The 26,519-nt window shown below is 39.6% G+C and overlaps 1 protein-coding gene across 4 annotated transcripts in view; it reads right to left on the bottom strand.

Annotated features, from left to right (window-relative positions):
• STK38L (serine/threonine kinase 38 like) overlaps window positions 1-26,519 on the bottom strand; it is an 80,204-nt gene that overhangs the window by 21,050 nt on the left and 32,635 nt on the right. For 2 of the 4 annotated variants that reach the window (XM_044941269.2, XM_025283416.3), the window contains 2 exons: window positions 5,134-5,278; window positions 1,306-1,357 (listed from right to left, as the gene is read on the bottom strand). In XM_044941269.2, the coding sequence (XP_044797204.1) occupies window positions 1,306-1,357; window positions 5,134-5,267 (186 nt within the window). In that variant the 5' untranslated portion in view covers window positions 5,268-5,278. Of the gene's footprint in view, window positions 1-1,305; window positions 1,358-5,133; window positions 5,279-9,361; window positions 9,383-26,519 lie in introns of those variants that run through there. The other 2 variants (XM_044941270.2, XM_044941268.2) reach the window with 2 other exon arrangements.

The following is a 26,519-nucleotide window of genomic DNA, read 5'->3' as shown; positions in this document are numbered from 1 at the left end:
GACAGAAAGCATCCTGAAGAGTAGTGGAACTCAGGCGGGCAGAAGCAAGAGTTCCAAGCAGCAGAGATGCACAGAAGAAAGTCTACAGGCAGGAGCAAGGAAATGAAAATAATTCAATCCCATTGAGCAGCCTGGCAGTGGGGTGACAAGAGATAAAGTGAGAGAAAGGGAAGCAAAAGCCAAATTATAAAGGGACTTGTATATCCACTCACGTTACGAGTTGGCCTTATCCTGAGAGAACATGGGAGCCAGTGAAGGGTATTAAACAAAAGAGTGACTTGGTCAGATCTGGGTTGTGACAAGTAACCCTGGTTGCAGTGCACAGGAAAATTGGGGGTGGGAACATGGCTGAGAACACAAGACAGACTAGCTGGGGGCAGTGAGTCTTCAGGTGAAACACACGGTCATTTACATGACTGGGTTCTGGGCACCAGACTAGTGAACCAGGAGGTTTTAAGAAACATGCAGGAAGATTTTAAAGAAGATTTGGCAATTAACTGATTCTTCTTGGAGCCCTCTTATTCCTCACACCTAGAATACTGTAGATACTATTCACTGAATATATGTTCTTAGAATTAAAAAAAAGCTTCCCCCTTTCAAAGATTTCCATCATAGCAACACAGTAAGAAGAACCACGTTCAAATATTAAACCCACACTATCTAAATTATAAGATCATGTGTGCATTCTAAGTCACTTCAGTCATGTCCAACTCTTTGTGACCCCATGGACTGTAACCCATCAGGTTCCTCTCTCCGTGGGATTCTCCAGGCAAGAATACTGGAGTGGGTTCCCATTCCCTTCTCCAGGGGATTTTCCTGATCCAGGTATCGAGCCCGTGTTCTCTTATGTCTCCTGCATTGGCAGGAGGAATCTTTACCACTAGCGCTAATACTTGAAAAGGCCACTGGGGTAGCTTTTGTACAGTTATTATAGTTTCCCCCTTTTTATTGAGAGGTAATTGACATGTAATATTGTGTAAGTTTAAGGTATACAATGTGGTAATTTTTCTCCCCACCCTTTGGCCATGCCATGTGATCCACAGGATCTTAGTTCCTCAAAGAGGGATCAAACCCAGATACCCAGCAGTGGAAGCATGGGGTCCATCACCAGGGCATTTCCTACAATGTGATGACTTGATACAAGTGAATATATATTGTGAAATGTGGACCACAAAAAAGTTAGTTAACACATCCATTACATCACATAACTAAATGCTATTTTTTTTGGAGTGAGAGCATTTCAGATTTAGTGACTTTTAGGTATATAACAGAGGCATTAGTCATAGTAATTACAGCTTACATTACCTCTTCATCTGCTAATCCTTCTTCTTCCATAGCCACTTCTAATTTCTTCTGCCTTTTTAGAAGAAAAAATAATTTAAATTTAAATGTGTTCCTAAGTATTTCCATCTAAGAAATGTACATTTATTTTTTCAAGTTTACACTTCAGTTTGCTATGCTAAAAAACAAATCTTTCAAGTTGAATCAAAATAATCACTAAAAAGAGTGATTATGTGTGTGTATATATATATATATTTCTTTTTCAAAATATAAGCCCAGTCCAGATTTAGCTGTCTTATACTAGCCAAATGAGTATTTTACTTCTAAAGCTGCCTAAATGAATTGTTAGCAAAGGTGACTCATGTTCTAACATGGAAAACTCTGTTATCTAATGTTTAAACCTCCAAAATCATTAACATTTATCAGTGTTTATACTAGATGTATAAAAAGGTAACTATAGTGACTAAAAGTAAAAATTTTTAAGGTGGATATCTCTAGGCTTCCCTGTGCTTGAACTTTGGTTTTAACGCTTATTAGCTAAAGCTTGTCTACATCCTTCACTTAACCTCTAAACTTGATTTTCCTAATTAATCAAGGAAAGATATTCAGTGCAATTAAGTATATTTGATTCTACTATAATTCTTGGGAAATTGGAAACTGATACATATACATTAAAAAAATAACCCATTAACTACTAGAATATTTGCATTGCTAGGTATAGCCAAGTTCAGTTCTTCAATATTTTAAAATGTACCCTTGAAGCTACTTAAGCTACAGAGGGAGTGGGGGGTGGGGTGAGGGGATGTGTGGTGTTGGTCAGTATGGATGAAATAACTGGTAACCAGACAGACAGCTGTAATATCTACTTTGCGACTCATTTCCAAGTGACTATTAGTATTTCATTTCTATTGTATTGCTTTTTTTTTTTCCTAATGATAAACCTGGGAGAGCTTTTCCAAATTAGTTTTGCAGCACAGCAGAAAAAGACTAACTTTCAAAGATTTATCCATAAGGGTTGAGGATTGAAACCATGATGTTTATGACAATATGCCCAAAGGGAAGCTCTTTCCTAAACCACTGTTAAGATCCTTTTTATTTCTTATGGAAAATTCATAACAAAACTATCTAAAGCCTGTTCATAAGTCAGCTGTTCATAAGAATATTCTCCACTTACTTCCTCAATTCTAGTAATAAGCACCTACCTTTGGTGCTAATCACACTGATTTTTATCTTTTGTTTACACATGATTGCCCAAGGCCAACCCTTTGAATGGACTAAGTTCCTGATACTGGACTCTGTGTCTGCCATCATGCCCCTCTAGACACCAGAGCTGCTTGGTGAATGATCTGAGTTTTCTTCTCTGCAAGAAGAATCCAGAGAGTCAGAGGACCATTATCACAGGAGGGACTATCAATATACAAACAACTTAATTCTTCTGTCAAATCCCTATGCTCGCCTTCTAAAGCCTCAGTAACTTATCCTTCCTTCTGGGGAGAGATGCAAAAACTTTCATCTGTTTCCATACCTAAATGAGAAGACCCACAGGCTTCTCTTGTCCCTTCTTAAAACATAGTTTCCTCCTGAAATGATCTTAAGCTTTGTACTGATTGGTACTTTATTTGGCTTATGCATTTATGCAATTAATTAAGCCTAAAAAATCCATCACATGTTCCTTAAAGTACAAGCTTTTAGGAAACATGAGCTATTTAATTTGACTTCCATGGCACTTACCATGCTTTTTTAAAAAAACTAATTTTTATATCTATTTTCTTTTGTTTGGGAACAGAAGGCAAAACTGAGTTACTTTAAGGTTTCAGCAATAAAAGGCAATAATGAACCTTTAAAATTCTCATGAATTTAAAGCCAGCATTGATTTCTTTCTCTCACATTCCTTATCTGGGTAGCTGCCATGTTTTTCCATCTTTCTCACTGAGAAAGATGGTAACTTAAGTGACCACTGAAAAAATATAGGACTTTCCTTCCTTGGTTCTCTTTTACTTCATTCAGTCTTCCTTGATGATCTGATCACTTTCAGACTTTCAATATATTTACAATTACAGTAATTTCTTATATGTTTTATTTCTAACTTATGGTGTGATTTCTACTTGTGGTTACTTTTAGGTATTTCAGTTTTTCTTTTTCCCTTGCTTTCTTCTGAACTTATTTTTCCCCTAGCTCTTTTTTTCCTTCTATTAATTTGAAAATTACAAACTAATTTTATTCTTTTAGTGGCCACCCTAGAAATTATAACAAGCATTCTTAATTTGTCAAAGCTTGAAATTAATCAACCTTTACTCCTCTCTATGTTGTATCCCTATCCTTAGGACACACTGATCTCTAAGAACAATTTAATTCCACTTCCCTCCTGATAGTCTACTGTAGAAAAATACTTTAGTTCTATTCTTTAAAATATCTAAGATAGTATCATTATTGTCAAAGTTTTCTTATACAGTCCATTTTGGCTGAGATTTATCTACATATTTACGTTTAGATCCTCTGAATGTGCTCACTTGCCTTCTGCCTAAGTTGAATCTTTCGGAATTTCTACTGATGGTGAACTCAGTTTAATTCACCTCTGTTCCATTCTCTTTCCTCTTTTCCTCTAGGAATTTTGATCAAAGACACATTTACTCTCCTCACTAGTCTCTACCTTTCTTAGCTCTCTATTTCCTTCCTCTAAGCTGACTTCTGAACAGTCACTTGAGTTTCACTTTCCAGTTCTGTACTCTCCCCAGCCACGTCTAATCTGTAGTTAGACCCACCCAAAATTACATCCAAAACCAGATTCTTCCCCTTGAGTTCTATTTCACTAAGTTATACCACTCTCTGTTTGCCCAGGTGTGAAATTTCAGAGCCAGCACTGACTTCTTTCTCTCACATTCCTTATCTGGGTAGCTGCCATGTTTCTCCCATCTTTCTCACTGAGCTCTTCCCTACTATTGCTGGCATAATCCTAAAGCTAGCCTACTTTCCACTGGCTGGGACTACATCCTTTCCTGTTTCTAATTTCTCCTCCCACAATCCATTCTGTACAACACAACTAAAGTGGTCTTCCAGAGAAGCACCTGTGATCATTTAGATCTTCTGTTCAAAATTTTTCAAGGCTCTTTACTACCATGAGAATAGCTTTGATCTGAAGCGTCCACGATTCGCAGGAAATGGTAAAAATTTAGTTGGAGTTAAATTGGACAATGCCTGACCCGGTAAGGTGCTTTCTTCTGTCTCCAGTATCCTCCCTCCAGCTTGTTAACCTCTCCCTTCTCCCTTTCACGCATATTTAATAGTACTCTTCATTAGGGGCTCTGTTCAAACGCCACCAACCTTGATGAAGCCTTCCCAGCTGCCTTTGTCAAAAACAACCTCTCCTTTCTTCACCCTTCTCAAAGGGCATACTTTTCACCCTTTCATATAATATTCATGTGCATTATCTTCCTTACTCTAAGTTTTCTGAAGGCAAAATAAGGTCATTTTTTAAAAAATTCTCTCATTCCCACTGATATACACACAACACTACCAATGTTTCTGGATTAAAAGCAGTCATTCATGAATTAGCTCTCTAAAAGAAAGTTTTTTTAAAAAAGAAAGTATAAAGATATACCATAATCTCATGGTCAGAAACATTTTGTTTAAAACATCAATTAACATGAGATATAAATATATTGGTGCCAGGACAAGACACTATTCTGTGAAGGTAAAACAAGTAACCAAGTATACTGTCATTATGGGAAACTTAAAATCAGCATTCAAGGATCCACAATATTTATATTATTAACGGACAACATGTTTACATCCCACTTGCAACATAATAGCTTATTTAACTACACCGAAAATGTTGACCAGCCTTTACTATACCTGGTTTCTCTCTCTTCATGCTGTAAAATTAGGTTGCTGTAAAAATTCTCCAATGTGAGCTTGGCGACGGTCACTCTTTCCCGGGTATGGTTGCTCATAGGAAAGGTGGTTGTAGACCCTGCCGTCATTGCCATAGTAACAGAAACTAGAATGACACAGAGACACAAATTATTTCATAGGAAAAGAAAACTTTCTATCTCTTTTAACAAACTCTAGAAATGGCCTGATTTCTACTAGGCAACAACACTGTACCCTAACAGTTAAGACACTGGAGTCTCTCACATTATAAGTAACATAATATAATAAAGAAACACAGTATTTAGTAAATATAGTAAAGAAAGAGAAAGATACACCATTCCCAAAGCAACAGAAATAATTCTGTGCTGGCAGATGTAAATCACACTGAAGAAGCACCAGTAGCAGTCCACACAAAATATGAACACATTCACATACATATTCACCAGTCATTCAAAACAAGAAAGGTTCAATCAATTTTGTGGTTGTCTTACTGATTACTAAATAAAATTCACAAGATTTTGCTAATACTTATGACCCAATAAACATACATCTCCAAAAGAGTTAACGAAGTTTAGTTAAACAGCAAGAAGTAGTTTCTGCCATATAAATCATATGAATCAAGTAGTGTTATATCAAATACGCACACAAACATCTGTCAGAACAATTCTTATGGGTATTATGTTTTAGGGAAAAACTACTTTTAGAAGCAAACCCCTTTGGCCACGTTGCACACCATGCGGGATCTTAATCCCCTGACTTGTGCCCCCTGCAGTGGAAATGCAGGCTTAACCAAGGATGCCCCAGAAACAAGCCCCTCTGAATGGAGTCCATGGATGCCCTATTTCATCCTGAATCCTAAGTCATTCCAAATAGTGCTAGGACAAAGTCTAGTACACTACCCTAGACTGGTAGGTCCATTTCATTTTCAGATGAAACTCAAATGCCTGTAGGAACCAGGCAGAAAACAAAAACATATGAATCAAGTCAGGTGACAACAGGGAAGTTCTGTGGTCTTTCCTGGACAATGTTTATTTACTTAAAGTCATGCAGGTGCCAACTTTTAAAAACCATTGAGCCAGCCAAGCAAAGTACTGGTTTAAAGAAGATAATGTGAGGACTTCCCCGGAGTTCCAGTGGTTAAGACTCCATGCTTCCACTGCAGGGGGCACAGATTTGGTCCCTGGTTGGGGAACTAAGATCCCACATGCTGTGTGGCGTGGCCAAAAAACAAACAAACAACAACAACAACAACAAAACCAAGAAGGAGAAGATAAGGTAAACAATTAGACAAGATAAGGAATGTTAGGACTGAACTCTGGTGGGCACTGACCCTAGAGACTTGCTCACCATAGTCCACATCTAGACCCCACTGCCCCCCAAAAAATACCCAAAACAAAAAACCTAGAATGGCTCCATACATTAAAGAAACTTTTGCTAATCTAGATGGGAGATCATTACAGACCATACTAGAGAAGATCCAGATTGCCAGGGTAACTATCCAACATTGCATTAATAGCTAAAAGTATTCTTCCAAATCTGCCACCTACCCCCAACACCAACCTCTCATTAACTAACTACAGCAAGACACAGAGCCCTAGATATAGACCTGAACTGAACTACACTCCAGGAATCTCATTCTTCATGTGAAACAAGTCATACACAGGTTGAAAGTAAACAATTTAATTATGGCAAACTCCCAGTTCTGCTGTTGTCTTAGTGAGTTTATACCTCAATCTACTGCTTGAACCTCATTATGTCTAAAATTGCACTTATTATTTTAACATCATAAACTTGTTTCTCTGCTAGCTACTCTAAATCTTTTTATAACAAGAAGCTGATCACATTACTTGTTTAAAATTGTCCATGGCATGTACAGCAAGTCAAATGAGCTCAGCAAGATAAATAAGGACAACTCATACACAGACTGCTGACATCTATCAGAAACTTTATGCGAGTTTATTCATTAATTTCCCCCTTTTTGCCTGAGGCTTTAAGACCATGGCACTCCCAAGCATGATTGCATTTCTTCCTCACAACAGCCCAGTAAAGAAAGGAACTGAAACTTGGAAAAGTCAGCTGGTGAGCTTTGGAGTCCCACCCCGCCTATCTCCAATCTGCCTTTCTGGCCTTATCTGCTGCCCTTCCTCACCACTCACTTGGCCTTTTCATGCCTCCAAGCCCTGGTATGATCTATTCCTGAACCAGTTCTGTCCTACGCTCTATCTGCAGGGCTACTGCTGATCCTTCACAGCCCAGTGTGACAGAAGCCTTACTGTGGTGACTTCTCTAAGGTTCCCTGCCAGGAGAGACATCAATTTACCAGAAGAGACCAAATGGCATTATTTCAAGTGTGCTCTCTGCCACGTGTAACAAATACCCCAGGTATAAGCCCTGATCACATCATGTGCCTATCCCACTAAACTTGGAGCACTTCTGGGCAAGGACTTGCCCTGAATCGTTCTTGAGCGTTCACTTTGATAGCACTGTATTGGACTCAGAGTAGGTATTACTCAATGAAATGAGTCCACTTATCAAATAGGGGATGGGGTGAAAGGAGAGTTTAAAAAATTAGCAAAACTTGCCCATAAAGGGTGGCAACTGTAGAAAAAGAAACTTACTGAACCTTGGAGTCAGATATTTGGAGATCTAATCCAGGTTCTGCTGCTAAATGATCACATGAAAGTGAAAAAGTGAAAGTGAAGTTGCTCAGTCGTGTCCGTCTCTGTGACCCCATGGACTGTAGCCTATCAGGCTGCTCTGTCCATGGGATTTTTCAGGCAAGTTTACTGGAGTAGGTTGCCATTTCCTTCTCCAGGGGATCTTCCCAAACCAGGGATTGAACCCAGGTCTCCTGCATTGCAGGCAGATGCTTTACCATCTGAACCACCAGGGTCCTATTCAAATCACCACAATGCTCTGAACTCAGGTCACTTTCCCCTCAGACCCAGGAATTACAGTACTTGCTCGGCTAGCTCACAGGCCTAGTCTAAGGCCATCTGAGATAACACAACATAGAAATTATACAAATGTAAGACATTATTTTAGGTATTTAGTTTAATTTTTTATGTGCTTTAATAATAGTGAATATTATTTTTGAAACAATAATAAAATGAGCTCAGGAATTATCCTGGCCAAGTGATTTTTGAGTACTAGGCTTGGAATGGTTTCCCAGGTGGCTCAGTGATAAAGAATCCACCTTCCATGGAGGAGAAATAGATTCAACCCCTGGGTAGGAGAGATCCTCTGGAGGAGGAAATGGCAACCCACTCCAGTATTCTTGCCTGGAAAGTTCTATGGACAGACCAGTCTGGCAGGCTGCAGTCCACAGGGTTGAAAAGAGTCGGACACGACTGAACATGATGACAAAGCTTGGAATGCTACCTAAGGCAATGCTGCCACATTATCTTTGGAGATCTCAGAAAACTGGGTTCACGGTTTCAGGATCAGATGCAGAAAGGTCAAAGAAAGGAAAAGAGGGGATGGGATAGTACAGAGCAAACATCCCCAGTCATGTTTGCTAATTGGCACTTGGGAATTTGGTGAGGAAGGGGGGAGCTGGAAGGTTGGCTGGAAGTGGAAGAAGTCAAATAAATTTAGGAAGTCTAGATTATACAAAGTTTCTTACTGTATGACTTCCCATTACATTGCATCCTTAATGGAATAATATGTATCCTAAATTCTCAAAAAGGTGGATAGGTTGATATTTGCAGCAGTATTCGAGGGAATCCCCTTTAGGCATATAAATTTTAAGTTTATAGACAGTTATTTTCAAACACTGGTTTTAAAAAGTGCCTGTTACTTTTTTTAATATTTGGCGGGGGGTGGGGGGGACTTAGAAACTCCAACAAAGAGCAATATCTAGAAATTTTAAGAGTGCTTTCTGATTTGTCCAGAATATCTGTAGCTGACAAGAGAATTTTCAAATTGGTTTGCCAATCGGCAGGAGGAAAAAAGGTCAAGACTCAGTTATAGTTATCCAAGGTTTATAGTTTCCTTTCAAAAAGTGAATGGTGAAAAAAACTAATAAATAAAACCTTTTATAATGCCCCTTGAAAAAGCACAAAGAAATAACACATCAGTAATGCTCCCAGGTGGCTCGGAGGTAAAGAATCTGCCTGTCAATGCAGGAGATACAGCAGATGCAGGTTTGATCCCTGGGTTGGGAAGATTCCCTGGAGGAGCAAATGGCAACCTACTCCAGTGTTCTTACCTGGGATATCCCATGGACGGAGGAGGCTGGCGGAGCTACAGTCCATGGGGTCACAAAGAGGCGGACACGACTTAGTGACTAAACAACACAAATGCTTTTAGAAGTCAGAAAGAAGGATATATGATGAACTCAGGGTGTGGCAGCTGACAGGCTGCCAAAGGGCCTTGCAAAACAGGCTGCTCTGCTCTGTCTGCCAAGGAGCAGGGTCTGGCCTTCAGCTGCCAGTGTTCCAGGGCAATCAGATTATGGAAGCTACTTAATCCTCACAAAGTTCAAAAGAGACTGATAAACAAGACATAATGGCAATTTATGGATTTACACAGTAAGAAACTGAGAAACAAGAAACAGATAACTTGCACGTTTTGGCAAATGCGCTCTGTTTTTGTAGGCAAGTTAGATGTAAAGACTTAAGAAGGCTGGTGAACACGGCATCAAAACAGAGAATTGTTTATTCAATTCAACCGTTTAATGGCACAAGGACAAAGTGGAATCTTAAAAAAAAAAAAAAAAGAAAAGATTGACCACTATCTTGCCCAGGACACCTCTGCCCATTCAAAGTGGCAGGAGGAGATGGCCAATATTAAGCCCTATTGCTGACAGGGCTTTCCCAGATGATGCAAAACTAGGGGGCTAGGAGTGGCCAGAAATATTACTGAGCAAAATTTGGGGGGGAAATTTCTGTGAAACATAAAGAAGTTGGGGTACTAAAAACAACTCCAAACCACAGAAAGTGTTTGCATTAGCAGTGCAGAAAAAATGTGAGACAGTTTGAGATAAAGATTTATGAACTTGAAGTCTTTATGAAAGAGGGATAAACATAAAAAGGAGAAGGATTCTACCATAGAAAGATGAAATGAACTTATAACTCCAAAATCCAGAAGGGATATAAGAGTGATGAAAAGAGACTTCCAAATACTATATAATTTAACCATGATCACCATGGTTTTTCCATTCAGATTATACATACATGGAAGTGTATGCCTTGTTTAAAAACCTAATCTGAGAAAAACCTATGTCTGTTCACCTCTGTAACACAATTATAGTGCCTGGCAAAGTGCTGAGCACACAGTCTGCATTCTATAAATGATGGTGAGTAACTGAACTCAAAAGTAATGGATTTTAAATTATATATGTCTCATATCTAACAATTTCCTTTGGATTAAAAACTACAGTATCATTTGGTGTTATATTAACCTTTAGAGAGACAAATACTACTTGAGAGAGTCAACTACAGAAAAACCCAAAACTCCCTCCCTTAATCTGGATTAAATAATCTCCTTTAGAGACTGGCTTAAAAAACAAAACAAAACAAAAATTATTACTCTCTAGCCAGAAACAAATAGGCTTTATAATATAAAATTAAGCAAAACTGAGAACGAAAGGGACCAAATTATTACAAAGAATGATCTGGATAACTGGCACTTGTTATACTGCAAATGTATTCCTCTAATGGATTTCACACTGTTCTTTGTCTTTTATTTACTAAAGCCCTTTCTTCAGCCAGAAAAAGAACAGGATATAACTTGCAAGTCTAGAATTCCTGCACTGATAAAAACAACAGTAGGTGTCCTTGAATTTCCTGTTCACGTGTTTTGTCCAGACTCTCCTATTCATTAATGGAGAAGCTACCAATCGCAGTTCAGCATTCTTTCGTTTATCAAGCCTGGGGAAAGGAGATAACAAATCTGGCACTGGGGCCATCTATAAATAGATATAGTGTCTCCAAGCATTTACCATCACACTTCTAAAATAGAAAAACAGAGCTGCTTTACCTGACCAGTACTATTTAACCAATGACTTCACCTTAACTTTCACCAAGTACATTTCAGAGGGCAGAGCATCACTAATGCCTTGGAGAATAAACATTTTCCTAGATTCATTATTAGGTGCAACCTAGAATCCCAACAGGTCCTCAGGCTGGACACTGCCCTCTGGGTCCCCAGTAGAGCAGCCATAGCTTCTTTCCTCTCTGAGGTACCATCTGAAGAACAAGATATTCACTGTCAGGTGAGAGCTCAAGTGCCAATACTAACTTTTATAGTCATATTATTTCCAACCAACATTTACTGCAGACACACACACAATGTGCCAGCCCTGCCAAAGCACTGAGAATACGAAGACTGAGAAAACACAGTCCCTGCTCTTAAGGGGTTCACAGTCCTAGGGGGACACAAGGGAAACGCAAGGAAAAGTATAGACTGAGGTTTAAGAGAGGAGATGCCTCAATTAACTCTTGTTGGTGATGATCAAAGAGTCCACAAGTCAGATGGCCAGGGCAGAAGGGGAAGAGGCTGAAAGGGCTTAAATCAACTGACACACTCAAGTGTAGAGAATGGCTTGAGTACATTTGGTGAAACAGCCAAAGATGAAGGTACAAAGTCAGTCAGGAATCATAAAATGCTTTTCTGGCCATGTTAAAAAATTATCCTGAGTATAAATGGGAGTTGTCTAAGGCCTTTACGTAAGTGAAGGGCAATAAGGAACAGTTATTGAGCACTTACCCAAGTACCAAGAACTCTTCCAAAAATGCTACATGTTTTAATGCTTTTGATCCTGCTAACCTCCCCTACAATTCTATTTGATTGGGACTTCAGATAGATTATGCTAGCATAGGGAGGATGCAGGAAGGCTGAGTAGACTAGACTGGAGGAGTGTAAATCAGCCTGGAGGACTCAATAATAAAAGGTCAGGGGTAACAAAACTGAGGGCCTGCAACCATATTTTGCGTGACTTGTACTATGGTTCAGAAATGAGAAGATTTCACATACAAATCCAGATTTCTGGCTCCTCTCAAAAAATCCAATCTGTCAAGTTCAAGCCCATAATCCTGCCTGCAAATGGACGGCGAGGACAGAAGCAGTGGGTCCCTGAAAACCCCACTTCCTGCCAGAGTTCACCAACTTCCTTCCTCAGGCCCAGGCTCCTTCACTCCTTGTACCACCTACCTCCCTGCTTCCAGTAAGCATCTGAGATTACAATCCTTGGTTTAGGGCAGAATAATAAGGGCCCAATTTAATACAGTAGCAGAAGAGATTAAAAGAAGGGCTCAGATACTCAGCTGAAAATAATGAAATCTGTAATTCAATTTCAGATTTGGATGACTGGGTACATCTTGATATCATTAATAAGAACAGGAAGTACATAAGAAATGCTAACTTGGTGGGGAAAGAAAATAAGTTCAAGGCTGATCCTGAGTTATTTCACCAGACACAGGATCCACGGCTCTAAAATGGATAGACACCAGGCCCGCCTTACAGAATTGATGTGAAGCTCCAATGATGGCAAAGCCCAGTGATGAAGGTCCACATTGCTAGCTCTGAATTTTGGCCCAGACATTTACTAGGTACATCACTTCTGGCAAATTATTTAAACTTTCTGTGCTTCAATTTACTGTTGACTAAAAGATTATGGTGACCAACTTATATATATAGTACATGCTTATCATGTTAATGTAGGACTTACAAGAATCACAAAAGTTAATATTTTTAAAGGACTTAGAACAGTACCTAGCAAAGAGAAACGTCATGTAAGTGTTTGATACCTCCATAATAAATAAGAAAATCTTTTAAATACATGTGGCTCATATTAAATATACAAAAATGATCAATTTTCTTCCCTTCTTTATCCAATCCTCCTGCTCATTCCTCCTGTCTTGAGTAACTGTCCTGGTAAGTTAATTTGTAAATTTATTGTCTAGTGGATATTCTCTATGTCTTCTAGTCTTAAAACCTACTTGATTTGAAAGTTTAGAGTGCTTTTAGTGGTGAGAGAAAGGTATCAAAAAGTACTTTCTAAACAGAAAGACTTGAAGGAAAAAACAAAACAAAACAATTTTTGGTGGAAGTCTTACTAGATGTTAGTGATGATCTGGGAATGTGACTATGACAGGAGAAAGTGTTTCAGAGAACTACTCATTCCTCTCACAGGATGGAGTCGTTCCCATGAGCCAACAGACATTCACTCCACTTAAAATCTATTTACTCTGCTTAGTGTGGAGAGCTTTTGCTTTTAATTAGTAAATGTGACGCTCTCCATGTGTGGAGAGAGAGCTGGCTCTGTTTACTAGTCCAGAAGATCGAATCTATACGCAGTTGTCCTTGCTTTCTGAGTGTCATAAGCCCAGTGGTAATGGCGCAGCGGTGCTAAAGTCAACATTATCATCTTTATTTTTAAAACTGTTTATAAAAAGGCACCTTTTCCTGGTGACCAAAATACAGTTCAAAGGTTGAGCTCCCCAAAGCTTATTTGGCTATAGTAATACTGTTAACAGCAGACTACTTAAGAATGTTAATCCAAACTCCCTCTGTACATAGTTTTTTTTTTCTTTTAACTTGAAATGAGAAGGAAGTGTTTTTTGAAGCAAATGTAATCGAAGAAGCTAAATTAAATAATTAAACTAAGTTAAATTTGCCAAAGTAGTGGTAATTTTATCTAAAACCTGGCCTGTTTACAGATCTTAATGTTTAGGTAATGTAGTAACCCATTTTTCTCAAAAGTATTCAGAAAGAAGTCAACCATTCTTAAATATGGTTATATAATTCAATTCTCCTATTGCTATAGCTCTGTCTGTAATGCGTCAGATCTTGCCTGCAAACGATAGATGCTTACCTGAATCCACCAAGTCACAGTTAACTTAAAAAAATAAACTACCTCATCTGAAATGCCAGACAACTTCAAATACGGATAATTTAGCATCACAATGGAGAAGGAAACAAGCTTAGAGAGTAGAGGTCACCCTAAAATTTTTTAAAATCAAGTTCTATTAATTGGAAACCATAAGAACGTTCTCTAAGCCTGTTTGTTTTGTAAATAGACTGTTATGTAAATAAGTTCATTTATATCATTTTTTTAAAAAAAGATTCCACATATAAGCAATTTCATATGGGATTTGTCTTTCTCTGGCTGACTTCACTTATAGACTTCTAGTTTCAAGATGAATAAGTCCTGGGGATATAGAGCGCAGCATGGAGACTAAGTTAACAATATTATACTGCTATTTCAAAGTTGAAAGTATCTGAAAGTACTGTATATTTGAAAGCTGCTAAGAGTAGATTTTAAAAGTTCTCACTAGACACACAAAAAATTTTAACTATATGAGGTGATGGATGTTAACTATTATGATAATCACTTCAGAATGTAATACATATATCAAATCATTACACTGTACATCTTAAAGTTACACAAGAGAAGTTCTTGGATAGTGAGAGAGAGAGTGAGGCATGACAGTGATCTGGAGATTTGGGGTTCCCAGGTTTAAGCTGTGGCTCTGAATTGAGACATGGAGGAGTAAGATGAACAAAGACAACGAATGCATTCAAAGAACTTGCCCTCCTTTGGCCTTGTCAGTCATGCTTCTGTCTACTTCTAATATCCAACAACATGAGTTTTCTATGTTTTTTGCTTCTGTTATAAAGAGTATGGGTCAGTGAAAAGAAGACAAATTATTTTCTAAATAAAGAGTTCAACTTAAAGTTTAAAATATACTCCTTAAAGAGTTAATTTTAAAGATAGACATTTAGAAATGGAAAAATAATCCTGTTTACAAAAGTAGCAAAGAGGAGGAGGAGAACAACATTCATAAAATACCTAGAATAACCTTGATTCAAAAAAAAAAGTGTTGGCTTTTTGATGAAAAAATCTCATCACAGACCGTTGGAAGGGAAGGGAAGAATTAATCAATTAATGTGTTGGGACAACTGGCTATCTATTTGTGGAAAAAAAACAAGTCAGATGTTTATTTCATTCCAAAGGCCAAAATACATTTCACATGGTACAAAAGGGTGAACATAAAGCTAAAGGGAAAAAAAGTAAAGGAAGGAAAAAGAAAGGGAAGGGGAAGAAAAAGATGAGGAGGAACAGGGAATAAAAGGAAAAGGAAAAATTAAACTTCAAAAAAATTACAAGAAAATTAGATGACTAACTGATCAGTTAAAGGAAAAGGACTGTCATAGTAGGAAATCATCACAAGGAAAATAGTCCTAGGTACAATTACAGAAAAATTTTGAATATATGTATATGTATCAAACAAGATTAAAAGATAGTACTTTTAAGGGAAACTGCAAAATAGCAGTATATATTAAACTTTTATGTTAAAAATACCTTATACCTATGTCAAAATAATTTCTTAAAATATATACAAAGTTCATAACACAAGTTTTATAACATTAAAGGTGTAAAGAGATAATAAAAGCCCTAATAATAAATGGATAATACTGACTGACAAATACATAAGTAAAAGTAGCTAACAAACATGAAAAACGTTCAATGTTAGCAATAAATCAAAAACATGGAAACTTTAAAACTTTAAAATAATGCAATATATTCCCTATGTAAAAGTAGCCACAACCTGGGGGAAAACCTTGTTTGGGTCCAGTCTATCATCAAATATCTTTCTACACATTATCTGTATCCATGTGGATGTTTTAATAGCTATATTGAGGTATAATGGATATGTAAGATTGTGTAACTTAAGGTTCATGCATGTTGTCACAAATTTCCTTTTTTTTCCCTGGGTGAAAAGCATACTAGTAGACTGTGTGTGTGTACACCATTTTCTTTATCATTCATCAATCAATGGACAGTTGGACTATTTCCATGTCTTGGCTACTGTAACGTGAGGGTGCAGCAATCTCTTTGATAGTAACTGCATTTTCTTTGTATATTGCTGGACCAGATGGTAGTTGTATTTTTAATTTTTTGAGGAACCTCTATATGTTTTCCATAGTGGCTGTACCAATTTACATTCCCACCAATAGTTTACAGGAGTTCCCATTTGTTCACAATCTCAATAACACTTGTTCTCTCTTGCCTTTTTGATAATATCCTTTCCAACCAGTATAGAGTGATATCTCATTGCTGTTTTGATTTGCATTTCCCTGATCACTCACCTAGAGCCAGACAACCTGGAATGTGAAGTCAAGCGGGCCTTAGAAAGCATCACTATGAACAAAGCTAGTGGAGGTGATGGAATTCCAGTTGAGCTATTTCAAATCCTGAAAGATGATGCTGTGAAAGTGCTGCACTCAATATGCCAGCAAATTTGGAAAACTCAGCAGTGGCCACAGGACTGGAAAAGGTCAGTTTTCATTCCAATCCCAAAGAAAGGCAATGCCAAAGAATGCTCAGACTACCACACAATTGCACTCATCTCACATGCTAGTAAAGTAATGCTCAAAATTCTCCAAGCCAGGCTTCAGCAATACAAGAACCGTGAACTTCCAGATGTTCAAGCTGGTTTTAGAAAAGGCAAAGGAACCAGAGACCAAATTGCCAACATCCACTGGATCATAGAAAAAGCAAGAGAGTTCCAGAAAAACATCTATTTCTGCTTTATTGACTATGCCAAACCTTTGACTGTGTGGATCACAATAAACTGTGGAAAATTCTGAAAGAGATGGGAATACCAGACCACCTGACCTGCCTCTTGAGAAATTTGTATGCAGGTCAGGAAGCAACAGTTAGAACTGGACATGGAACAACAGACTGGTTCCAAATAGGAAAAGGAATACATCAAGGCTGTATATTGTCACCCTGCTTATTTAACTTATATGCAGAGTACATCATGAGAAATGCTGGGCTGGAAGAAGCACAAGCTGGAATCAAGATTGCCGGGAGAAATATCAATAACCTCAGATATGCAGATGACACCACCCTTATGGCCGAAAGTGAAGAGGAACTCAAAAGCCTCTTGATGAAAGTGAAAGAGAAGAGTGAAAAAGTTGGCTTAAAACTCAACATTCAGAAAAACTAAAATCATGGATGGCATTTGGTCCCATCACTTCATGGGAAATAGATGGGGAAACAGTGGAAACAGTGTCAGTTTTATTTTTCTGGGCTCCAAAATCACTGCAGATGGTGACTACAGCCATGAAATTAAAAGACGCTTACTCCTTGGAAGGAAAGTTATGACCAACCTAGATAGCATACTGAAAAGCAGAGACATTACTTTGCCAAAAAAGGTCCATCTAGTCAAGGCTATGGTTTTTCCTGTGGTCATGTATGGATGTGAGAGTTGGACTGTGAAGAAAGCTGAGCACCAAAGAATTGATGCTTTTGAACCGTGGTGTTGTAGAAGACTCTTGAGAGTCCCTTGGACTGCAAGGAGATCCAACCAGTCCATTCTAAAGGAGATCAGTCCTAGGTGTTCTTTGGAAGGAATGATGCTAGAGCTGAAACTCCAGTACTTAGGCCACCTCATGCGAAGAGTTGACTCATTGGAAAAGACTCTGATGCTGGGCGGCATTGGGGGCAGGAGGAGAAGGGGACGACAGAGGATCAGATGGCTGAATGGCATCACCGACTTGATGAACATGAGTTTGAGTGAACTCTGGGAGTTGGTGATGGATAGGGAGGCCTAGGGTGCGGCAATTCATGGGGTCGCAAAGAGTCAGACACGAATGAGCGACTGAACTGAACTGATTACAGTTTCAAAGAACCAGACTTTGACTATACATTTACCATTACCAGTAAGTTTTATAAACACATTCATATGTTTTTATGATGTTGGTTAGTACCCTTAAAGTTCTGCTTGAAAAACACCCCTTAGCATTTCTTGTACGTTAGATCGAGGGGTGATAAAATCCCTCAGCTTTTGTTTTTCAGGAAATCTTTTTCTCACCTTGATTTGTGAGAAACAGCATTACTAGCTATACTATTCTTGGTTGACAGCTTTTTTCTTTCAATATTTTGAATATCATCCTCTCATTCTCCTAAACTGTGAAGTTTCTATTAAGAAATCGATTTACAGTCTTGTAAGGGCTCCCTTGTATGTAACAAGGGAGCTTTCTCCGCTGCTTTCATAATTTTCTCCTTTTCTTTGACTTTTGATAATGTAGTTATAATGTGTCTCAGTAGAGCCCTTTTGGTTTCCGTCTGTTTGGGATCCTTGAATCTGAATGTCCATTTCTTTCCCTAAGCCATTAACTGCTTTCCTTTCTCCTTCTGGGATTCCAGGTATTTGTATGTCTTAATAGTGTTCTATAAGTCTTTATTCTTTTTCCTTCTTTTTGCAGCTTTGACTAAATAAGTTCAATGACCTAACTTCTAATTCACTCACTCACTTTTTTTTTTGTGGGGGCCAAGGGGTGGTACTTGGTCAAGTCTGTTGTTGAATCTCTCAATAGAATTCTCCAGTTCAGTCACTGTATTTTTAGTTGTAAGATTTCTGTCTGGGTTGCTTGTTTGGTTGTTGATAGTTTGTATTTCTTTGCTGAACTTTCCACTTTGTTCTTGCATTGTTTTCCTAATTTCATCTAGATGTCTCTGTGTTCTTATAGGTCACTGAACTTCTTTAAGATAATTATTATAAATTCTTTGTCAGATGGTTCACAGAGCTCCACTACTTCAGGATCGATTACAGGAGGTTTATTAGCTTCCTTTGATGGTGTCAAGTTTACCTGACTCTTCTTGTTCCTTGATTCCTTGTGTTGGTATCTGCAGATTAAGGCAAATGGTCTCTTCCTTCAGTATTTATGATTTCACTTCAGCAGGGAAAGACAGTCACCAGTCAGCTCAGCTTGGAATATTGGACAGGCCTGCTGATAGTGTCTGTTGGCAGGCAGGGCTTGCTATGGGGTTCTCTTGTTAGATAAGGCTACTGCCAATATTCTGAGGTATGGGGGTGGATGCTGCTTGCTGGGCTCTGTGGTTGGGTGCAACTGCTGGCTGGACTCCACATTCCAGCAGAGTGCTAGGAGGGCCTCCTAACCGGGTGGGGCTGCTAGCTATATCCATGGTCAGGTGGGGCCACTAGCTGGAGTCTGCAATCACTTCTAGTGGAGTGAGGTGGCAGGTTATGTTCCCTGCCAACATGGTGCTTGGGTTGGACTCATGAATGGGCAGGGCTATGGCTTGGGCTCTGCAATTGTTTCTGGTTGGGCATGGTCTTAGGTTGTTAGGAACCAGATGGTGTTCCTGGGTCACGTCAGGAACATCATCCTAACCAGATGGTGTTCCTGGCTTGACTCCATGTTGAGGTGCAGCCCTAGGCTGGGCTTTGCACTTAAGCAGGCCATTGACTGTGCTCTACTGTTGGACAAGGTCACTGGCAGGATCACTGGTTGCAAGAACTATATTCTGCAGTTGGAGGAGTTAGAGACTGTGCTTTTCAGATGACCAGAGTCACTATCCAGGTTCCCTTAACAGGTGGGATTGCAGGTTATGCTCTCCAATTGGGCAGGATCCATAGCTGGGCTCCATCCCTGGGCAAGGCCACAAGCTGTGTTCAACAATTAGATAGGGCCCTAGGCTGGGCTCTGCTGTAGACCAGAGCAGTAGGGTGAATCTACAGATGGGCAGCACCATAGTCTGGGTTCCAAGGCTGCCCAGGGTCACTGTTTAGGCTCCTCAAACAGTTTGCTGGCTTGGCTCCCTGACTAAGCAGGGCTGTAGGACAGGCTTTGTGGCTATACACATTCTTTGACCAGGGTTCCTGGTCAAATAGGACCAGAGGCTACACTGAGCAGTTAGGCAGCACCGTGAGCATGCTTCTTTGCCTGGGTAGGACTGTAGAATGGGCTCCACAGTCAGCCTGCTCATTGGCTAAAGACTCAAATCAGGCAAGCTACGAGCTCCCATGCCAGATAGGACTACCGAACTTGCCTCTGCAGATGGACAGAGCCACTGGCTGCAGTCTCTGCTCAGGCACCACTGTAAGCAGGAATGTGGTCCCCCAAGATCTGAGCACTGGTTGCTGTGAACCCATCCCCTTCTCTGTCTCTAGTGTCTCCCCGTGGTTGAGTTCTACAGATTTCCCCAGTGATCCCTGTGAGGTGAGACCCGAGTGGGCTTCCCAGGAAGTGTCCCACAACGCTGGAGGAGCTGGATATCCAACTTGGGCTCTTTTTCCCACTGGAAAAAACAGACTCAGGGAGACCCTCTTGGTGTGGCACTGTGCTGGCCTGGGTCCTTCTCAGTCTCTGCAGTTCCAATGGATGTGTCAGCCTCATCCCAGTGTTCTGGGATATTTTACAATGCTGTCTAGCCCATAGATAATTGGTCCTCTTGGGCGGGGGGGCGGGACTGAAGTTAGTAATGACCTATGTCACCATCTTGATGACTACATTCCCTCTGCTTATGTTAATTGATAGGGATTAATCCTTTCTGGTAGGGAATGTAGAAATTTATATTAAGATCTTAAAGGTTTTTTTAAAATCATTTGACATAAATAATTTCACCTTCGGGAATTTATGCTAAGAAAACAATCAAAATTGCAGCAAAGATTCAAAAACATTTTTAAAAATCAAAGCATTATTTAAAATAGAAAATAAAGTAAATCTTTAAAAGTAAGTGGAATGACTGATGGAATGATGATAGCATGAAATATCACAGACATAATACTGAAGAAAAATTTCCCCCTGAAACCTAACAATGTGAAAAATAAGGTTAAGTAAATGGGATATGATGCTTTATATTTGGGTAAAATATGAACTCAACTATATGGTTGGAGGAAGAGGGTAAATTAGGGTGAGATATGATGTGAGATATGGATGATTTCAATTTTTTCATTTTTAAAAATTTTGTAATTTTCCCATAAGAGGAAAACAATCCATCTTATGATAAGAAAAAAGTATTTAAGAGTATGTGAGAGGAAGGTAGGAACAGTAAAAGGAAATCAACTTGTATTTTTCAGCCCCCAGAAGTGGTTTTCCTGGTACCACTGTATGTGAAAATTTTCCCTAAGTACCAAATTCTTTTTTTGCCTCTTCATATTGTTCATGGGGTTTCTGCGGCAAGAATACTGGAATGGGTTGTCATTTTCTCTCCAGCAGGTCAAGACACAATTAGAACTGGACATGGAACAACAGACTGGTTCAAAATTGGGAAAGGAGTTATGTCAAGGCTGTATATTGCTACCCAGCCTATTTAACTTCTATGTAGAGTACATCATGTGAAACGCCAGGCTGGATGAAGCATAAGTTAGACTCAAGATTCCTGGAAGAAATAACAACAACCTCAGATATGCAGATGATAGATACCACTGGATGTGTGTTAGTCACTCAGTTGTGTCCAACTCTTTGCGACCCCATGGACTGTGCCTACCGGGCTTCTCTGCCCACGGAATTCTCCAGGCAAGCATATGGGAGTGGGTTGCCATTTCCTACTCCAGGGGATCTTCCCAACCCAGGGATCAAACTGGAGTCTCCTGTGTTGTGGGCAGATTCTTTATCATCTGAGCCACCGTGGAAGATGCTGATACCACTTAATAGCAGAAAATGAAGAGAAACTAAAGAGCCTCTTGATGAGGTCGTGAAAGAGGAGAGTGAAAAACTGGTTTGAAACTCAACATTCAAAAAACTAAGATCATGGCATCCAGTCCCATCACTTAAAGGCAAATAGAAGGTGAAAAAGAGGAAGCAATGACAGACTATTTTCTTGGGCTCCAAAATCACTGCAGATGGTGACTGCAGCCATGAAATTAAAAGACATTTGCTCCTTGGAAAGAAAGCTGACAATTCTAGACAGCATATTCAAAAGCAGAGACATCACTTTGCTGACAAAGGTCCATATAGTCAAAGCTACAGTTTTTTCAGTAGTCATGTGCAGATGTGTGAGATGGACCATAAAGAAGGCTGAGCACCAAAAAATTGATGCTTTTAAATTGTGCTGGAGGAGATTCTTGAGAGTCCCTTGGAATGCAAGGAGATCCAACCAGTCAATCCTAAAAAAATCAACCCCAAATATTCATTGGAAAGACTGATGCTGAAGCTCCAATACTTTAGCCACCTGATGCAAAGAGCCGACTCACTGGAAAAGACTCTGAGTTAGGAAAGACTGAGGGCAGGAGGAGAAAGGGATGACAGAGGATGAGACGATTGAATGGCGTCACTGACTCAATGGACATGAGTTTGAGCAAACTCTGGGAGATAGTGAAGGGCAGAGGAGCCTGGCATGCTGCAGTCTGTGTGGTTGCAAAGAGCTGGACACGAGTAAACAACAACAGTTAACAACCAAATTCTTAGTTTGGGTTTAGCAGAGGATTATGAAGAACAGCAAAAAGAGTCTGAGGTCACAGAATAAAACTAAAGGCAAACCAGAAGACTCGTGGGAATTCCATAGTTTTTCAGTCATACCTCACACATCTTTGTAGGGAAACATTTTGGGGGTGGGGGCTTATACTTGTGCATATTTACAAGGGCTAAAACTGCCCCTCACTTCTCAAATAGCTCTTCCACCTGTGATTCAAAAGGCCTGTACCAAAATCAAAAAGCAAGGCAGCACAAATCTCAGCTCAATTAACTTCAAGCCTCATTTCACGTAAGGAAGCTACTCCTCCAAAAGCATAAGAGAATAAATGAGCACTCTAGCTTTAAAGAAGAGCCTCCCTCCCCTTTACTCCTTTGCCTGATTCATAACACCAGTACAACCAAAACTGTTTTGTGCTACAAGGTGAAGGTTTGGTGTGACAGAGGACAACCAATGAGTGGGCAAGGCAGGAAAATGATGAGTGGTGAGAGGTGGTGTGACACGCTGGTAAAGGAAAGAGGAGGAGCTCTGGAAGTAGCCTAAGCACACAAATCCCTCAGCAGCCCAGTTATAAAAAGCCTGGTCATCTCTGCACTCTCTTGCCTTTCACTTTCCTGAAAGTAAGCTTCTAAGAGAGAAGAGAGAGAGAGAGAAAAAAAAACCGGTCAACATTCACACACACAATAAAACCTGAAAACAGAAAAGTTTTAAGTAAGGCTGTGAAATATAAATTTCCTAAATAATGACTTTAATTAAAAATATAAACGATTTTACTTTTCCCATTCATTCAGAATATTTAAAGCTTCTGTATCACTAAAAAGCTTCAGGGGAGACTTATACAGATTCCTCCATTGTATTAATTTCTTTTATATGTTTTAATTTTAAAAGTATTGGTTGCTTTTTCTTTGTTGTTCTTCTTAAATGAAAAGCACTCACTCAAAGAGATCAGACTAATTTAACAACATAAGGGCCAGAGCAGAAGTCATTTTTGAGGGCAAAGATTAGACTAAAATTAAAACATGGTATCACCAAGCTTATGATTTTAAGATTTAAGTAGCTATGAGCTGCTGCTGCTGCTGCTAAGTCACTTCAGTCGTGTCCGACTCTGTGCGACCCCAGAGATGGCAGCCCACCAGGCTCCGCCGTCCCTGGGATTCTCCAGGCAAGAACACTGGAGTGGGTTGCCATGAGCTACTTACTATTAGTTATTTTGGGTGATTTAAACTCTTCCATGGATGGAGGAGCCTGGTAGGCTGCAGTCCATGGGTCGTGAAGAGTCGGACACGACTGAGCGGCTTCACTTTCACTTTCACTTTCACGCATTGGAGAAGGAAATGGCAACCCACTCCAGTGTTCTTGCCTGGAGAATCCCAGGGATGGGGAAGCCTGGTGGGCTGCCGTTTTTGGGGTCGCACAGAGTCGGACACAACTGAAGCGACTTAGCAGCAGCAGCAGCAAACTCTTCCAAGAGACTTTTTGACCATTACAAGGGACCAGTGAAAACTGCTTCCAGCTAGAAACAGACATACCATGTGACTCATCAGACTCAGATATTCTGTTGAACATAGAGATTACCTCACTTCTGCAATCGTGAGAAAAAACAGGAGGTACCCTCCTCATTAAAACACCAGAGAACAGAAAACTTTAAGGCAGAAAAAAATGTTTTTAGTACTAGTACCCTTTATAATTAATACCTGAATAACTTATTATCTAAGTATCAAACAGGGCCAAACCACTGTGCTGAGCTGTGATCTTCAGAACACAATTCTGGTTTATTTGGAAAACAAATATAGGAGGAAGACTGTGCATAAAACAGAATAAAAGCAAATAATACAGTTTTTGTCACTGGGGATATCCTGTAATTCAAGTTAGTACACTGGCAAACCCTTCCATAAATCAGCTTATGAGTTCATTTCTGTTCAACACTTTTCTTGATACCATTTAAGTTCTCAGGTCACAATTTTAGTTCACCACTCAGGCAAGACTGTCAGAATCACAGAACCTGAAGACAGAAACTCCATTATCAAGTTCATCTCCCGCATTTTGCAGTCATGAGGCCCACAGTCACATCTGGGGGAGATGTTTGGATTAGGTTACTCAACTTTCAGGGGAGTTCCCAGTCCATGTGGAAAGTCCACAGTGTGGTGGCAGCCCTATGCAGCCCCTGTGTAGCTCTGTGTAACCCCCCAGTGGAGCTGCCCTTCAGAACACTGAACGCCAGGGCAGCCCCGGACCACAATGGCGCCTACCAGCTCTGTCCCTGGAGTCCATGTCTGACACTAAGTCACTGCTTTCTATTTTAGGATTATGGATCTGTGGATCAAGTAACTGCATGCTTTTCAGATGACCAAAGAATGACATTTTAACCCCAAACTTTCTGGAAACCAAAGTATTGTGACTAAAGGCTTCTTGAAGGCTATTAGTACCTCATTACAGAAGTTAGTCAACCACTAAGCAATACAAAGGGGCTTCCCAGGTGGTGTGAGTCGAAAAGAACCCACCGGCCAATGCCGGAGACATAAAGAGATGCGGGTTTGATCCCCAGGTTGGGAAGATTCCCTGGAGAGGGGCATGGCAACCCACTCCAGTATTCTTTCCTGGAGGATCACCCCATGGACAGAGGAGCCTGATGGGTTACAGTCCATGGAGTCACAGTCTGGACACACACACAAGCGATATAGATTTAGTTTGGGGCTCTACCTCTACCTATAATTATTTCCTTATAAAATTATGCTCCAAAGTGAGTTTCTCAAAACCATATATACTGTACTGGGGTCCTGTATGCTCCTTGTCCAAGATAATTTAGCATGATGGCAAACCTAAGTGCACAAATATTCAGGTCTCTGGAATTTGCCATAGGTATTCTATAACGGATGAAACAAGGTTTCTAAAATATAACAATGAACTTTTTTTGAAGCTAGAAATATCTTTTTTTTTCTATTTATGAAAGAAATATCTGTCTTGTAAAAAATGTGAAAATATCTAAAAGTATATAGTGTCAATCAAAAGTGACCTCATCACTCTAAAATCCAGTTTTCACTATAGGGTAACAGACTGGAGTCAGACTGCCTGCATTAAATTCTGGTTCTGCTGCTTAAGAACTGGAAGACCTCTCAGGGTGTTGGTGTCCTTTTCTATAAACAAAGACCATGAAAGCATGTGAGAATTATAACTAGTGTTGATTAAGTACTTTACAAAGTGTAGGTATTATTCCAACTACTTAAAACATATTAACCAATTTTAATAAAGTAGTTGATTGATACGAGTTAAAGCACTTAGAATAGTGCCTGAGATTTAGTCAAGGGCTCATTAAATGCTAACTGTTGTTATGGCCTTCCAAAATTTTAATGTCCATATAAACACACACACACAAACACACACACACACACACACACACAGTTTCAACAAAATGCATTTATATAAAATGTACTGTAACTGGCTTTTTCCCTAACTTGCAGACATCCTTCAGTGTTAATTCCAACAGATCCACTTTATCCTTTTTAAGCAACAAATAGTAATAATATTTACTAACATATAATAACATATTATACTAACATATAATGAATTGTTTTGTACTAGACACTGTGCTTTGTGTATCATCTCACTTAATCTTCTGCTGCTGCTTAGTCGCTCAGTCCTGTAGGACTCTTTGGGACTCCATGGACGGTAGCCCATCAGGCTCCTCTGTCCGTGGGATTTCCCAGGCAAGAATACTAGAGTGGGTTGTCCTTTCCTTCTCTAGGGGATCTTCCCAACTCAGGGATCAAACCTGCATCTCCTGCTTGGCAGATGGATTCTTTACCACTGAGCCACCTGAGAAGCCCCTACTTAATCCTCACAAGACCCCTAAAATGAATGTGCCTTTATTAGAGAAGAGGGTGGTGAGACTTAGCTGGATTAAGTAACTTGCCCAAGACCTTGGTGGAACTAGGATTTGAACTTGGTTCCTCTGTGACTGAGGGTCCAAGCACACTTCATTCTCTATAGTGCCATACTTTTTAACCAGCGTCCACTAAACCAATGTTCAAATGTTCTCCACTGATGGATGAGGAGGGGATTTTTCACAATGCTACAATGAATATATTAGATCATAGATTGTGCATGCTTTCTCCTATTTCCTTATTATATTCTTCTAGACATGCAACTGCTAAGTCAAATCATTCACATTTAAAATTTCGATACACATGGCAAGGTT

Source organism: Bubalus bubalis, chromosome 4 (genome assembly GCF_019923935.1).
Source record: "Bubalus bubalis isolate 160015118507 breed Murrah chromosome 4, NDDB_SH_1, whole genome shotgun sequence".
Lineage (NCBI taxonomy): Eukaryota > Metazoa > Chordata > Mammalia > Artiodactyla > Bovidae > Bubalus > Bubalus bubalis.
The sequence above is the reverse complement of the archived record's forward strand: the minus strand, read 5'-3'. Positions and strand labels throughout refer to the sequence as shown.